The sequence below is a fragment of the Carassius auratus genome, chromosome 20, assembly GCF_003368295.1.
Source record: "Carassius auratus strain Wakin chromosome 20, ASM336829v1, whole genome shotgun sequence".
NCBI lineage: Eukaryota > Metazoa > Chordata > Actinopteri > Cypriniformes > Cyprinidae > Carassius > Carassius auratus.
This window is the reverse complement of record NC_039262.1, coordinates 4219023-4235230: the sequence shown is the minus strand read 5'-3', so window position 1 is coordinate 4235230 and position 16208 is coordinate 4219023. Positions and strand designations below refer to the sequence as shown.

The window sequence follows — 16208 nt, the reverse complement described above, 5'->3', positions numbered from 1 at the left end:
ACATTATTATTCTTATTCTCTGCAAAATAAATATACAAATAACAATTTGATCATAAATGACTCATTCCAGAAGCAGAAGAAGAAATAAACAATGTGAAGGTACCAAACCAACAGAAAATACAGAACTAACTCACCATTATAACACTAAAACATTCATTTCTGAATAAAACTGTCTGGCACTTTTAATCTCCACAAGTAAAACCCATCCCATCTTCCTACTGTATGTAAAATCATGAAATGAAGCACTCAAGTGAATCCATCAGTATCCAGATTTTTTTTTCTGTGCTGGCAAAATGAGTCAGAATGAGCAAATCTGAAAAGATTTAGAAAACGTACAAATAAAGATTTTTCAGATGTTTAATTACTATTTGGAGCATTGGGATCACTAGAAGAGGGCGAAATGAACTCACAGGTTTTTAAAATTAGACTCATTTTGCAGCCACGCGTCACATGTTGCATGTTTGATTGGAGATGTCCTGTTTTATCTGACCGTGCAGGTGAGTTTGCGTTGTTGCGTCTCGCCGTCTGGACTGATCTCAGACAGAGCCTCCCGTCTCACGCTCCTCTAGCTCTCCGCTCAGACGCTCCACCTGAACAAAGGCACAAAACCAATGGCAATCAGTCAATGGCTTGCAATCTTTCTAATGGTTCTATCTAACCAATCTGTCTGTACACACACCTCCCCCTTCTGGTTGATGATGGGAACTGCGTGCTGCAGCTTGACCTCGTACTACAGCAGACAGGACAGGAAGATGTTGGCCACACCGATCAGACTGTGGTTCTCCAGCTCGTCGAAGAACGGATCGGAGCGCTCAAAGTAGGAGCGTATGGCCTGAGCACAGACAGAGAGGATGTGTAAGAATACTGCATTTGTGATGCTCATCACCTTTGACCTGCCAGTGAACCTTCACTTGTTTCTATGGACACTGAAGGTCAAAGAAGAAGAAGAATGTAGAGAAAGAAAGAAAGATGTCAGTGGGAGAGAGAGAGAGAGAGAGAATCAGACCAAAACATGAAGTCAGATGTATGATCTGCTGAATAGAGATTCTGTTTCTTTACTCTGTGATCAGACTCATCATGATTTCCCCTGGTGAGCATTAAACAGCACCCCAGCATTGTTCTGCAAAGGCAAGCAGCACATGTGTTCTTCAGATCTAGTTGATTACTGCAGTAGTTTGGGGCTTGTCAGGACAGATATAGAGATGTCATTTTTGCCAAATACAAGCACACACCCACAGGAACACACCCCAGTTTACCTGCTGTCGCCCTTTCCCAGGTTTCCATTGGCCGGGTACAGGATGGTCTGATTTCCTTCCATGTCCACAACACAATTTGTCTTTAAGTCTCGTTCTGTAAAAAGCAAATTAATCAATCAAAAACTGGTCATGATACAGGTCGCATTATCGCTCACAAACAGCATTTTCCATGCAATATTTAAAAAACTACTGAAAATATGTTTGTTTATATACGAAGAGTTCATTTGCAAAAATAGACATCTCCGTTTTTAACAGTACCGAAAAAATTGTGCATTCCAATTAATATCAGTCAAACTGCAGGTGGGTTATTTTGACTAGGTTAAAAAAAAAAAAAAAATCTTTAAAAACCGCTAACTAACAGGACAATAAAAATATGGTAACAATAAAATACAGGATTTTTTCAGGATCAAGATCAGAATCAAACTGAGTCTCTAAACCAGTGATCTCCATCCCTGCTCCTGGAGAGCTACTGTCCTACAGATTTCAGCTCCTCACACATCAAACACACCTGAACCAGCTCATCATTACAGGCAGGTGTGTTGGAACTCTCCAGGAGCAGGGTTATAGATCCCTGCTCTAAGTTCCTGAGTTATCATGAGCAGTAACTGCATTAAACAAACAAGCAGCATATTTATTTAATACTACAAATCATGAGCTTAATTTGTCAAACAGCTCTTTTAAACATTGTATCACTGTTTCAAGTGTTTGAGCTATAACAAGGTTCAAAAATGATAAAATGTAGCAATGCAATTCAATCACTTTTAAGTTAGAATGCAGTAAAACCTAGTTGTACAACAGGTAGTGTTTGAGAGTGTTTCTGCTGGTTATTGGGTTGTGTGTGTCATTCCAGCAGTGATCATGTGGAGCTGCTACAGATTCAATGACCAGAACAGAGACATTGACTCATCCAGACTGACCTATGGAACAAATATCAAACGATAACGCAGTGATAAATCTACCTGCTTCTTTTTCTGATCTCTCGCCATCTTACCGTGTTAAACTTCAGCGGAGCTCCACGAGCGTCTGAGCAGGTAAATCCCGCACACACGCGACCAACGGAGAGTAAACACAGAACCACAGCGTCACTCACTACAGTGCTCGAGTGGGCGGGGCCTGCGGCCTGAAGCTGTTTCTGATTGGATAGTAACAGAGTTACTTTCACTGCTAGTGGACAACGATGTTTTTAATAGTTCAGTATTTATTTGTTTCTGAGTACCATTATTCATCAGTAAATTATTGTAGTTATATTGAAGTGCTTGTCAGACATCTTAACAAAAAAAGGATTACATGAAAATCCACATGATGCAAACAGCCTGGGTCTTTTGCAGGATGATTTTATATATATATATATATATATATATATATATATATATATATATATATATATATATATATATATATATATATATATATATATATATATATATATATATATATATAATACACAGACACACACACATTTCCTTATACTATAAAATATTATATATTAATAACAAAAATGTAAAGGCGCTATATAAACAAAGAAATTAAGGTGCAATGCTGATTTTTTTTTTTACTAATCAGATACAATTAAGTACAATATATTGGAACAAAATATTAAAAGTATTTATATTAATACATAAAATGTATAATATTGAAATATATTATATGTTACAATACCAATATATAAATAACAAAATTTATTTAAACAAACAATTGAGTCAATAAATAAATGGCATTAACATTAGTAATGCCATTGTAATTATATTTATTTATTTATCTTGCAAAACATAAATCTTCAAACAAACAAATGAGTCAATAAATTAGGGCTTGAACATTGGTAATAGCGGATTTTGTACGTTTTTTAAATTTATTTATTTTATTTGTAATGTCGTGATATTCTTTATTTTATTTATTTATCGTACAAAGCCAAAAAACTCTTTTTTTCTAAAATAAATATTTTCGAAATCAATAAATCCACTGTTTTACGCTTTCTCCCGACCGCTAGGGGGCGGACGCGAGTCTGTATTGAGCTGAATGACACTCACAGACATACCGCAGAAGAAAAGACATCAGTACGAGTTGTAGCATCACAGATAACAAGAAAGCTAGGAAATCAGTTCAGTTTCTGAAGAGCAGACATGAAACTGGTGCGTATATGAGCGTGGACTGTGTTCTGCGTAAATATGATAAGCTTTGTTTTTAACTGAATCAGCCACAGGGACAGTAATATCGCGTCTCCTGTAGTAATCTCTCTGTCTCTCTCTCTCTCTCCCTCCCTCCCTCTCTCTCTGTGTGTGTGTTCAGTACTGTCTCTCAGGTCACCCCACTCTGCCCTGTAATGTGCTCAAGTTTAAGTCCACCACCATCATGCTGGACTGTGGGCTGGACACAACAGCAGCTCTGTACTTCCTGCCTCTTCCTCTCGTGCACAGGTCAGCTTTGATCTCCTGCTCTGGAAGTGTTGGAGTGTTTTCTGCATGCATTTTGTAATCTGAATCTACTTTACTGTATAGTGTTTAGGTTTTTTAATAGACGTGCATTTCTTTACCAGTGTTTTATGTTCATTACTGCAACACTGATTTTAGAGGAGAATCAGTAAAGTTATTGTTTGCTACTTTAAACTGTTATATTACTGTATTTAAATAAAATGAATGATTAAATATTAAATTTGGAAAATATTTTTTCTGATTTTACATGCATTAACCTTTTTTATTAAAATGTTCGGTATTAGGATTAGATGCACTTAATATTTTATTTTACTGAACAATTATTTAAAAAAATCAAAATAACATAACCATCCAATTTTTTTTTTATGTTATATGATATGATGACTGTCTACTAGGGTTTAAGCAATTAAATGACACACAGTGGACTAAATCAATGAGATATCTCATGAACATGTTAGTTCGAGCATAAGGTGGTTATGCTTTTCAGTTAAATTTTGAAAAAAAAAATTTATTTTGTTGTTGTGCTGCTTTACAGTCCAAGATTATCCAAACTCCCAGGATGGGTTTCCAAAGATGGAGCCATAAACCTGGAAAAGGTGAGTACTTGTCTGACACCGAAATAATCCCAGTGCTCTATATACTCTCCGAAATATATTTCTGTATGTGTTTGTGTTGTAGGAGTTGAAGGAATGCTCAGGACGTGTGTTTGTGGACTCGCAGCCTGAATTTTGCCTCCCTGAAGTAAATATCAGCTCTTTACATAAACAAGCCTTCTGTGCAGAAGAAATGCTTTTGTTAAAGAAATGACTTTTTCAGAAAGAGCTGCTGGACCTCTCCACCATAGACGTGATCCTGATCTCCAACTATCACTGCATGATGGCTCTGCCGTACATCACCGAACACACGGGCTTCACCGGGGCCGTGTACGCCACTGAACCCACGCTACAGATCGGCAGGTGCTGCTTTGAAAGAAACTCAGACTTATATTCAACAGAGATGCAGTCGGTCTATTACAAGAGACATTTAAAATGTTACAAAGGAGTTCTGTTTCATATAAAGGCTGTTCAGTTTTCTATTCATCAAAGAATCCTGAAGATGTGTCATGGTTATGGTTACGGTCTTACTGTGTTTCTGATCAAATAAATGCAGCCTTTGTGAGCTGAAGAGACTTTGAGAGCATTAATTCCTCACTTGATGTGATGTTGTCTACTTCAGGCTGCTGATGGAGGAGCTGGTGACGTTCATGGAGAGAGTACCAAAGGCTCAAGCTGCGACCTGCTGGAAGAACAAAGAAATACAGCGGTACTGACCTCACTCTGACCTAAAACACCTGACAGAGGTGCATGAAAGAGAACGCACATCAAACTGTCTGTGGACAGGCTTAGGCTGCTATTTCATTTCTTGTAGTTCATCAGCTAGATAATGAGGGTTTTATCTTCCATCTAAAAATATAATTAATAATTGTGCATGAACTAAATCAAATTGTATTTTTATATATTTTTTGTAGTTATCAGCTAGATATTGTGGGCGCTTAAAGACACCTATAGTATAATATACAGTAATATAATAGTATTATTTAATATTAGTAATAAATAATAATAATAATTAGTAATGATTCATTTTTTAAGGTTAAATAAAAATAACAAAACCATATTTTTTGTTGTTAAACTGCTAGATGTTGTGGGTTAATAATGTGGGATTAATAATTCAATGTTAAATTATCGAAATAAAATTGATAAAATGATATTTAATAGATTATTTGTATTTCATCTGCTAGATATTTTGGGTTTTGTTGTATTAAAGTAATGTGTAAAATATATTTAATAAACATTAAATAAAAACCGATAAAATTATATTTCATTAATAAAAAATTTCCTGTGTATCAGATATATATTATGGATTTTGTATTAAGGATATCCGTGATATAAAATTAATTAAATATTTTGTAAATAATTTTCAATGTCACTGAATAATAAAAATAAAGTTAATAAATGTTAAAGTTATTAAATATGCATTTTGCATATTGTGGTTTTGTATTTTTAAATACATCTAGAATATAAATAGACATTATTATTAAATCTGTTATTAAGGAATAATACATTTAATAATATATGATGAAGTGAATGTTTGGATATTAAGAGGTGTGTGTGTGTGTGTGTGTGTGTGTTTCAGGTTGCTCCCGGGGCCTCTGAAGGACGCGGTGGACGTCTGGAGCTGGAGGAAGTGTTACAGCGTACAGGAAGTCAATTCTGCTCTCAGTAAAGTCCAGCTGGTGGGATACTCTCAGAAAGTGGTGAGGGCTCATTTCAACACTCCAGGCTACACTGAAAGACATAACTGCGTCTGAACTCCTCGGCTGAATGTGTCCCGGTCTGTCAGGAGCTGTTTGGAGCGGTGCAGGTCACACCCTTGAGTTCGGGATATTCTCTGGGCAGCTCCAACTGGATCATTCAGTCGCATTATGAGAAAGTGTCTTATGTGTCTGGCTCGTCTCTGCTCACCACACACCCTCAGGTGACGCCGCACACACACACACACACACACACACATAGCAGCATTCCAGTGGTGTCTGAGGCAGCATCACACGTATCCTTAAGAGAAAACACAATCCTTTAAATCATGAGAAAAATCATCCCAGTTGAGAGACATGCTGATTATTCATTAATTCAGTATCATAAAATCTATTAAATAATAGAATATTATTAAAAAAAAAAAAAAAAAGTAATATTTAAAAATTTATTTATTTGGCAGCAGAAAGTATTATAAAAAAAAAAGTTAAATTTAAAATGGACTGTTTTACTCAGGGTTTATTTGATATATTTGTACACAAGGCATAGCAACATTGAAATCAATCGTACATTGAGTCGAGTGTTGTTATTGATAGCTAAAACCATTCAATATAATTTTTCTTTAGGGGAATAAAGCTAAAAAAAAAATCATAATATTAAATGAAAAATGTACACTTAACAAAAGTGAACAAAAATTTTTAATTAGTCTGGAAACTAATTAAAATGAAAGAAGTTCAAGTTAAATTACTTAAACTACTAAAACTAAAATAAATTAAAGCTATATACAATATAAAAAATTAATAAAAAAATGAATAGAAATGACATCACATTATAAATGTGAAATCACATTATAAAAATACTAACAAAAAAATAAATAAAAATAAAAGCTAATCCGAAAATATGAATAGGACACTAATAATATATAAATAATAAATTATATAAATAACTCTGGTCGACTTATTTAAAAAGGTTGAAAGGAGAAAAATACAAATACAAATATTGCCTTGACAACTAACTGAAAGGAAGTGCTAAGAATACTAGAACTAAAAAAGAATTAAAAGAAAAAATTAAAGCTAAATAAAAAAAGAAAACATAAAAATTCCAAAAGCACACAACGAAACTGCTATATATATATATATATTTAATATTTAGTTTGAAATAATACAAATGACCAATTCACATAACAAAAAAAGCTATAAAAACCATAATAGTATATAGACAATACAAAATAAATAACACTGGTTGAGTACTATGTGTTTTCTAACATAACATCACACTCTTAATAGTACTGAATGAAAATGAAATAATCTGAGAATACATGAGATGAGCTGTGACTGTGAGCGGTGTGGATCTTCTCTCTGGAGGCTGGACAGTCATTAGGGTTTCACCTCTGGTATCAGACATCAGTTTCTCTCTGTGCAGCCCATGGAGCAGAGCTCTCTGAAGAACAGCGACGTGCTCATCCTGACAGGCCTGACCCAGATCCCCACCGCCAACCCAGACGGCATGCTGGGAGAATTCTGCAGCAACCTGGGTGAGTGTGAGCCGGTGCAGCCTGATCCGTGATGTACGAGCGCGTCTGACTCTGTGCTCTCTCTCTCTCCTCAGCCATGACGATCCGTGCCGGAGGGAACGTGCTGGTCCCGTGTTATTCGTCGGGGGTCATCTACGACCTGCTGGAGTGTCTGTATCAGTTCATGGACTCGGCAAACCTGGGCAGCACCCCGTTCTACTTCATCTCCCCCGTGGCCAACAGCTCGCTGGAGTTCTCGCAGATCTTCGCTGAATGGTACGATCGCAAACCGCTCCCAGAAATGTGCTTGGTTTAAAAAGAAGAGACAGTATGTCACTAAAAAGTACCATGGGAATCATGGCTTCTGCCAAAATACTAGAGATGCTACCGTTATTATTTTAGGAAAGCTGTTGGTCAGTTTCAGTCACCTTTGTCCTTGCAATAAATGAAATTCAGTCCATTAAAATGCCTTCGGAGATCATGAGAAATTGTTGGTACATGGTCCCCATGGTCATAGAAAAACATAAGTCCTGGAAAATTAATAGCCACAGTCTTTTTTCTTGCTCATCTTTTAGATATATTAAGTTTTTTAATATATAATAAATATAATATATGATGAGAAAATAATATTTATATAATATTTGATATTTATATTTTGTCTTGTTAAGACTAGATATTGCGGGGTTTGTCTTATTAAATACATATGTAATATAATATAATATAATAACATGTAATAAAAAAATCTAAATTTTTATATACATTTTACTTGTTTATGATATAATATTAAATTTAAATAATGAATTATTATAAAAATTAATGAATTATTTTTTCAGCTAGATATCGTGGGTTTTATTTATAAATACATCTGTTATTCATAAAAAAAATAAAATAAAATTATATCTAATTTTATATATATTTTATATAATTTTATATATATATTTTGTTTATCTGCTAGATATTGTAGGTATTGATTTTTATTAATGAGTTTTTTAATATATACAATTCAAATGTAATAGAATAATTGAAAATTAATTAATAAAATCAAATAATGTTTTTCTAGTTTGTCAACTATATATAGTGGATTTGTTTTGTTGAAAACATCTCTAATATATAAAATAATTATTAACAATTAATTTAAAAAAAATTCCATTTCATATGCTTTATATTATGGGCTTTATCTTATAAATATATATTACATAAGACATCTGTAATGTAATATAATATAATTAAATATTAAATGAACAGAATATCATTTCTCTCTCTCTATATATACACACACACCACTCCATATATTTCTTTAAAAGTTTGTTTTTCTCATAGTCACTGAAAGCATCACTGAAGGTCACTGGTTTGCTAGTATGCTGGCAGATACTATGGTTAAGATGAGAATTGTTCATTAACTGCTCATTAGTAGCTCATTCTCTGGCTGTTTTGTGTTTTTGTGTTGAAGGTTGTGTCAGAACAAGCAGTCTAAGGTCTATCTGCCCGAGCCGCCTTTTCCTCACGCAGAGGTACAAACCAAACACGGCCCGATCATCAGAAGATCAGAAGCCGTCTGTCCTTCACTGACTGTCATGTGTTTGCCTTCTGCAGCTGATTCAGACGAATAAACTCAAGCACTACCCCAGCATTCACGGAGACTTCAGCAGTGAGTTCAGGCAGCCGTGTGTGGTGTTCACCGGTCACCCGTCCCTGCGCTTCGGGGATGTGGTGCACTTCATGGAGCTGTGGGGCAAATCCAGCCTCAACACCATCATCTTCACCGGTGAGACATCACTACACATACACCTCTGACTGACGGTAAACACACCCGTAACATTTCAAACCATTGCTCTTCTATTGAGTCAAGAATCCTGAAATTCAGTGCAAGACTGTTTCATCACAACATTAATAAAAAACTGAAATGTTTATTGAGCAGTATATTAGAATGATTTCTGAAGATCATGTGACACTGAAGACTGGAGGAATGATGCTGAAAATACAGCTGTGCATCTCAGAAATAAATTAAGTTTTAAAATATATTCACATAGAAAACTAGTTATTTAAAATTGCAATATATTTCACTATTTTTCAGTTTTTACTGTATTTCAATCATATAAATGCAGTCTTGGTGAGCAGAAGATTAATGAGCAACATTCACCCCCCAAAAAAGTTAATATATTTATTTAAAAAAAAATAGTATAATTTGCACGAGACTATTTTTAGGATCATGACAATTGTTTTTCACAGATTGACACCGTATTTCTTCTTTTCTTCAAACTAATGTTTTTCACAATGATGCAAGCAGATGATATGTGGATGATGTAAACGATAGTTCTGAAACCCTTTGACCTCTGACCCCTAGAGCCGGACTTCTCTTACCTGGACGCTCTGGCTCCGTATCAGCCGCTGGCCATGAAGTGTGTGTACTGCCCCATAGACACGCGGCTCAACTTCCACCAGGTGTCCAAACTCCTGAAGGACATCCAGGTACAGTCCGGGAGGTGGGGTGTCCTCAGTGTGTGTCGTGGATTGACTGATGTGTGTTGTGCTGTCCCTTCAGCCTCTTCATGTGGTGTGTCCGGAGCCGTACACACAGCCTCCTCCGGCTCAGCCTCACCGCTCGGACCTGATGCTGGAGCTGCAGCCTCCACCCATGGCCTACCGCCGCTGCTCCGTCCTGGGCCTCCCCTTCAGACGCCGCTACGAGCGCATCCACCTGCTGCCTGAGGTCTCTACACCACCTCCAACAGCTCGTCACACACTGACCGACCGACTGACTGCTTTTAACTAGGGCTGGGACACAAAAAATGTATAATTTGTTCGATCTTTTCCGATTTCAGCAAACATTTAGCAACAGCAACATCTGATTAATGTGAGTCTTCTCCACTAGAGGTCACCCTCTTGTTTACCGTGCACTATGTCACATCAGAAACTGTCACTCATTCAGTGCTCATCATGGGCGAGATGCTGTTCACAAGAACAAAGCGTGATTTGCAATACCCCGGGAAATACTGTAGTAATAACACACATCACACGTAAAGACACCATCATTTCCTGAATGAATGAATGAATGTGGAATTGAAGACACTCGCTGTGTTTTCAGCATCTATCGTCTCACTATGATGATATAATTAGACAAATATGATCCCCAGCTGCTCTGAGAGTCACTTTATTAGCATTTTATTGTTTAATTTGACAAAAATACCGTCATATTACATACACAGCGACTGCAAGTTCCTCACAGCAACCCGTCAAAATAAAATGTATTTTAAATGTGGAGAAACTGTCAAAAATATATTCCTGTTTAGCAGACTTAATACTCTGTGTAACACCAAGGCTACTACTAATATATATATATATATATATAATTTTTTTTTTTTTTAAGGAATAATCACATTTGTTTTCTTTTTAATTTTAACCGTAAACCTCTGTTGTGGAGCATTTTCTTTGCCAAAAAAGGTTTTTCATTTGATTAGGATAAATGTAATTGTTTCATGCCTTCACCATAAACTGATGTTTACTGTTAATTTTTTAAAAACATTTCAATAGTATTTGTATAAAAACTATATTCACTGAATGTAATAAAAGAAAAACAAGAATCGAATCGAATCGGGACATCTGAATTGATACCCAGCCCTAGTTTATTTTTATTTTATTTAATTAACAAAAATACATCAAAATAGTTTTCGTTTTTGTTAATTATATAAGTGGTCAAAAAGCTTCAAAAGATGTATTTGTTAGTTTTGTGTATTGATTGTCTGTAAGCTCTATCAGTTAATGTCTCAGTTTTGTTTTCTCCTGCTTCACGTCCAGCTGGCCAGGTCTCTGGTGCCGTCAGAGATTAAAGCGGGCGTCTCTGTCGCTACAGTGTCTGCGGTTCTGCAGTCCAAGGACAACAAGCACGTTCTGCAGGTCAGTGAGTGTGTGAACAACACCGCATGTGTTCAGAGACAAACCTGAGCCTACACGTTCCTCAACATTGTCTGAAGCCTTTTTAGAACCAACGGCATGGTTAGTTAACTAGTTTACAAACCATGCTGTTGGTTATAATGCTATTTTCTTTTTTATACAGTTTTAAATAGTTTATTTCTGTTTCTATTTTTACATATATGTAAATAGCTTTATATACATACATGCCATTTTATAAGCATAGGTGTATATTCTAAACAAAAAGTTAATTTTGAAAAAAGCAAGGTTTTTTTTCACAAACATGATAAAAATAAAGTTTCATGTGAGTATTGTAAATAACAAAAAACAAAAGTATTGAATAATAATAATAATAATAATATATATTTTTACAGTAAAATTCTAAATTTAATTATAATAAAATAATAAATATAAATTAATAATTTTTTTTTTTTAATCCAAACAAAACCCACAATAATTATTTTCATGTGAGTATTGTAAGTAACAAAGAACAAACATATTAAATAATAATAATAATAATAATAATATATGTAAAAAAGTACTTAATTTTTTGAGTAAAATTCTAAATTTTATATGTAATAAAATGCAACAAAAAAAAATTAATACAAATGTATAATTTGTATCATTTTTTAATCCAAACAAAAAGCATGGCTCTTCACTTTATTTTGGCTCACAGCTCTCAAGCTTCATCACTTGCATAAAAAGGGGAATTGAGAGAAAATAAAAATAAATAAAATGTGTTTAAGAAGGTGAAAAACATATCATTCATCTGTGTAACTAGAAGCATCTGAATTTACATATTTGTGTGTCTCAGGCCTAAGAATGAATATTCGTGTAAGCTCTTATTTATGTGTGTGTGTGTGTGTGTGTAGCCGGCGCCCAAGCCCACTCCAGTGCCGCCCAGTAAGAAGAGGAAGAGGGTGACTGAGGAGCCCCCGGAGTCCTTGAACCCCAAACCTCTGTTGAGCGGAGCGGTTCCTCTGGAGCCTTTCCTGGCCATGCTTCACAAGGTACAACACACACTCCGTCTGCGCCCTGATCAGTCAGCTGGCTCTGTTACACAGGGCTCAAAGCGCCTGTAGGTGAAAGTCAAGCCGGGACAGGAGTTTGAGGAATGACTCTGTGTCTGTGTGGCGTCCTGGGGCACACACCTGACAGAGGTAACTCGACCCAAATCACCCACTGACACAGAGGTCTGCAGCTAGAGTGTCCCGCTGGAGGCAGAAAACACAGTGTTCACAAACTAAATGAAAAGCAGGATGAGGTGAGAGAAATCTAGCGAGTGCCATTAGCATGCAGGGAAACAGCTTCGGATCCCAAACGGCAGATTCTGGCAGCGCTTCTGCAGGCGTCCCAAACATCGATTAGGCGCTAATTAATCTGGAAGCCAAATGAATTTCTGTAATGATTGTAAAGGAAGGTGTTCCTGCTGAAGGTGACTTTGTGAGTTTCTCAGAGGAGTGCTGCTTTAGTTCTGATGATGCAGATACTGCCGATTATTAGCAAGAAATCATCTGATCAAGTATCATCATCTACACAACTATAAAATTATGTGACAATTCTACAACAATCAAGGAGACTTTTAGTGCATTTATGAACTGAGTTCCCAACACTTTTTGGTTCACTCTAGTTTAATTAATCAAAATTTAATTTTTTATATAAATATTAGATAATTTAATTTAATTTTAATTTCATATATATATTTACTTTTTCTAGTATAATCTAATATTTTACAAAGCATCAAATTATATAAAAAAGTTTGTTTATATATATATATATATATATATATAATTTTTTTTCAAATATACTTTATTTGAATGCCTTGTAAAATACTAGATTGGTGCATAATTGTATATAATTTGTTAAAATTATTTGATTACTACATATAACTATAATATTTATTCCTATTTTAAATTGGCTCTTATTTTTATGTTTTATATTTTCATATTCAGCTTAGTTTGTGTTTTAGTAACTTTATCTGGTTTTATCATTTTTCTTTTTCTTTTTTAAAATCTAAATCAATCTCTCTATAGCTTTTTAACTTCAATTTGAATAGGTTATTCTTTATTGTAGTTTGAATAATTTGAATTTTATTTTCAATTAGTTGCCAAAACATCACAAACCACCCTAGCAACCACAAAACAACATACTGGCAACCACTCAGAAGACCTCAGAAATTACATTAAAAGAAAACACAAAACCGAATTCTGTGTGTGTGCGTGATGATCTCATCTGAGTGTCCCGCTGAGAGCCTGTCGGTTTGACCGCAGTAAAGCGTCGAGCCAGACTCACTCTTCAACAAATAAACACTGCTGAGCCAGTTAAAACCAATCAATCCCCAGATGAACTTGGAGTAATTAACCTCACTTACAGCTCTCTGTGCACACACGACCACATCAAGTCATTAACTGCACAAAGAAAATAATGAGAAAATTGTAATCATGAGAATTGTCAATAATAACTGAGATGGGAAGTTCAAAGCAGTGTTACTTGAAGTAAACTTTTAAAGGTGCTGTAGGGAACTTTTGTAAAAAAAATATTTTTTACATATTCATTAAACCTGTCATTATGTCCTGACAGTAGAATATGAGACAGATAATCTGTAAAAAAGTCAAGCTCCTCTGGCTCCTCCCAGTGTCCTATTGCCATTTGCAGTTACTGACCGCTCCCGGTAAAAAATAACCAATCAGAGCTGCGGTCCGTAACTTTATTTGTGTTCAAAATGTAGAAAAATTAACATAATAAGCGAGTACACCATGAATCCATTTTCCAAACCGTGTTTTTAGCTTGTCCTGAATCACTAGGGTACACCTATAATAAGTGTTTATATTCTGACTATTTTAGATTGCTTCGGGGATACCGCGGCGGAGTAACCCAGTACCTTTGTGATTCTTCATAGACATAAACAGAGAGAAGTAGTTCCGGCTACGATGTTCTTCCGCAAGACGCAAGCAGTTCTGTTTATTAACCGCTAGAGCGCCAAAAGTTCCCTACTGCAGCTTTAACTGAAACAAAACATTTGTCATTTATTCTTACTAAAATAACTAAAATGGATATAAAAATGAAGGAAAACTATGTAAAAATTGAAAACCAGTAATAAAATAGTATCTCAATTGAATTGTATTACTATTATTATTTTTTTAATTATACAAATGACAAAAAATTACTCAAATCAAAAATTTTTGTTAGTATGAAACTAATTGTATCTCAATGATATTATGTTGTATCGTGTGTGTGTGTGTATATACACACTTCAACATTCTAATAAGTTTTTCATTGAATGTTTATATATTTATTTGAGCTTTATTCTAATTACCAAATATAGTTAACAATAACAAAGATGTACTGCCTTATATTAAAACTAAAATAAAAAGTCAAAACAACTCATGCAACACTACATGTCTGAAATGCATGATATTGACAGCAGAACTGTGTTCATCTGTCTGCTGCAGAACGGCATCACGGAGGTGAAGGTGGAGGAGACGGCAGACGGACACATTCTTCACCTGCAGACGGAGGACGTGCTCATCCAGCTGGAGGAAGACGCCACACACATCATCTGTGACAACAACGAGCCGCTGCGGACGGCGCTCAGAGACCTGGTGCTGCGCTTCCTCCAGAAACTGTGACCTCTGACCCCCGTGTGTGGAATAAAACTGCATCTAGAACTACTGATGAACTGGTTTAGAGGTGCTCTAGACACATTTTCCATTTAGTTGACATTTGGATGGAGTTTTTTTACATAATAGAACTTTCTTTTCTTTTATTTCTCAATTTAAAAGTCATCCTGAAATCAAAATCATCCTATTCCGACTTGCATATGTGCAAATGTCATTTCAAAGTCACGACTAACGACGCCTTCAGAAATTCAGCTTTTTGCTGTGGTTTGTTTCTGGATTGTTTCAGCAGTATTAGAGCTGAGTGTATAAAAGCAGATTTAAAAATGCATTCATTTCTATAACTTGTGGGATTTTCTATGAATTAAAGCGGCTGTTCACAGATGCCTCTGCAATTTTGTTACATTTAACAAACAATATCACTGCTGAGTGATTGGAGAAATGCATTAATAATCAAGGAAACAACAGCTGATTTAAAGACGGCGAGACATCAAACATGATGAAGGGAAGTGACGACAGTGAAGAGAAAAGTCTCTCATTTATTTTGACTGTTGAGTAGCATAATTTATGGATTTAGACCCTCTCGCTAACTTTCTGGGTGAAAAGTAGTACTGACCGACATTACATCTGATCTAAAATATCCAATTAATAGAAAAATACTAAATAATGATTACAAATACTTAACATATACTGTAATAATGTTTAAAGATTAATTAATATAAACCACAGATTCAGAAAACTAGTTTTATTTTAGTAGAATTGAGATATTATAATCATTTTATTTGTTTAGTTAACAGGGACATTGTACATAAAACGTCTTTAAATGTAACTGAATCAACCAAACGATATTTTTTTTATCCTTAGTTCCTTTATTGTTATATTTTGTCTTCATTTTAATAACAGTATTTTTTTAAAAACATTTTTATGCTTCTCTTTATACATAAATATGCACAAGTCTCTCTCTCTCTCTCTCTCTCTATATATATAATCATTTTTATTTCAGTTTTAAGTTTATTACATCAAGTTAAATTCAAATTAATTGGAAAAAAAAGGTTGCTGGAAAAAATGCTGAAAGCTTATTTTCTTCATTTCCGTTAACATTAAAGTATTATTATTTTTTTTTTTCAGTTTTAGTTAACTATTAACCATTTTAATGTCAGAGTTGTTAGTCTTAATCGAGTTTGCAATTTCCTGAT

General features: G+C 34.9%; 2 protein-coding genes across 4 annotated transcripts; one reads left to right on the top strand and one right to left on the bottom strand.

The window, feature by feature from the left end:
• Nucleotides 1–41: 41 nt before the first annotated feature.
• Nucleotides 42–2338, bottom strand: kif13bb (kinesin family member 13Bb). 3 transcript variants are annotated; one of them, XM_026290522.1, is made up of 5 exons: nucleotides 1515–1738; nucleotides 1257–1350; nucleotides 1060–1120; nucleotides 680–832; nucleotides 42–590 (listed from the first exon to the last, which is right to left on the bottom strand). In XM_026290522.1, exons 1-4 carry the CDS (start codon nucleotides 1528–1530, stop codon nucleotides 731–733), a joined length of 273 nt encoding a protein of 90 aa, XP_026146307.1. In that variant the 5' UTR covers nucleotides 1531–1738; the 3' UTR covers nucleotides 42–590; nucleotides 680–730. The 3 variants fall into 3 exon arrangements, 1 of the variants encoding a protein (XP_026146307.1); XR_003294639.1 differs by lacking the exons at nucleotides 1060–1120; nucleotides 1515–1738 and adding an exon at nucleotides 2248–2338 and having other exon boundaries at nucleotides 45–590; XR_003294638.1 differs by lacking the exon at nucleotides 1060–1120 and having other exon boundaries at nucleotides 45–590.
• A 921-nt stretch (nucleotides 2339–3259) lies between these two features.
• On the top strand, nucleotides 3260–15397 carry ints9 (integrator complex subunit 9). The gene is made up of 17 exons (XM_026290520.1): nucleotides 3260–3385; nucleotides 3543–3670; nucleotides 4221–4281; nucleotides 4364–4426; nucleotides 4502–4641; nucleotides 4901–4987; nucleotides 5858–5978; nucleotides 6065–6199; nucleotides 7396–7507; nucleotides 7582–7762; nucleotides 8937–8997; nucleotides 9080–9251; nucleotides 9831–9955; nucleotides 10029–10196; nucleotides 11282–11380; nucleotides 12268–12405; nucleotides 14848–15397. The coding sequence occupies exons 1-17, from the start codon at nucleotides 3377–3379 to the stop codon at nucleotides 15022–15024; spliced, it is 1977 nt and encodes a 658-aa protein (XP_026146305.1). The 5' UTR covers nucleotides 3260–3376; the 3' UTR covers nucleotides 15025–15397.
• Nucleotides 15398–16208: the final 811 nt, after the last annotated feature.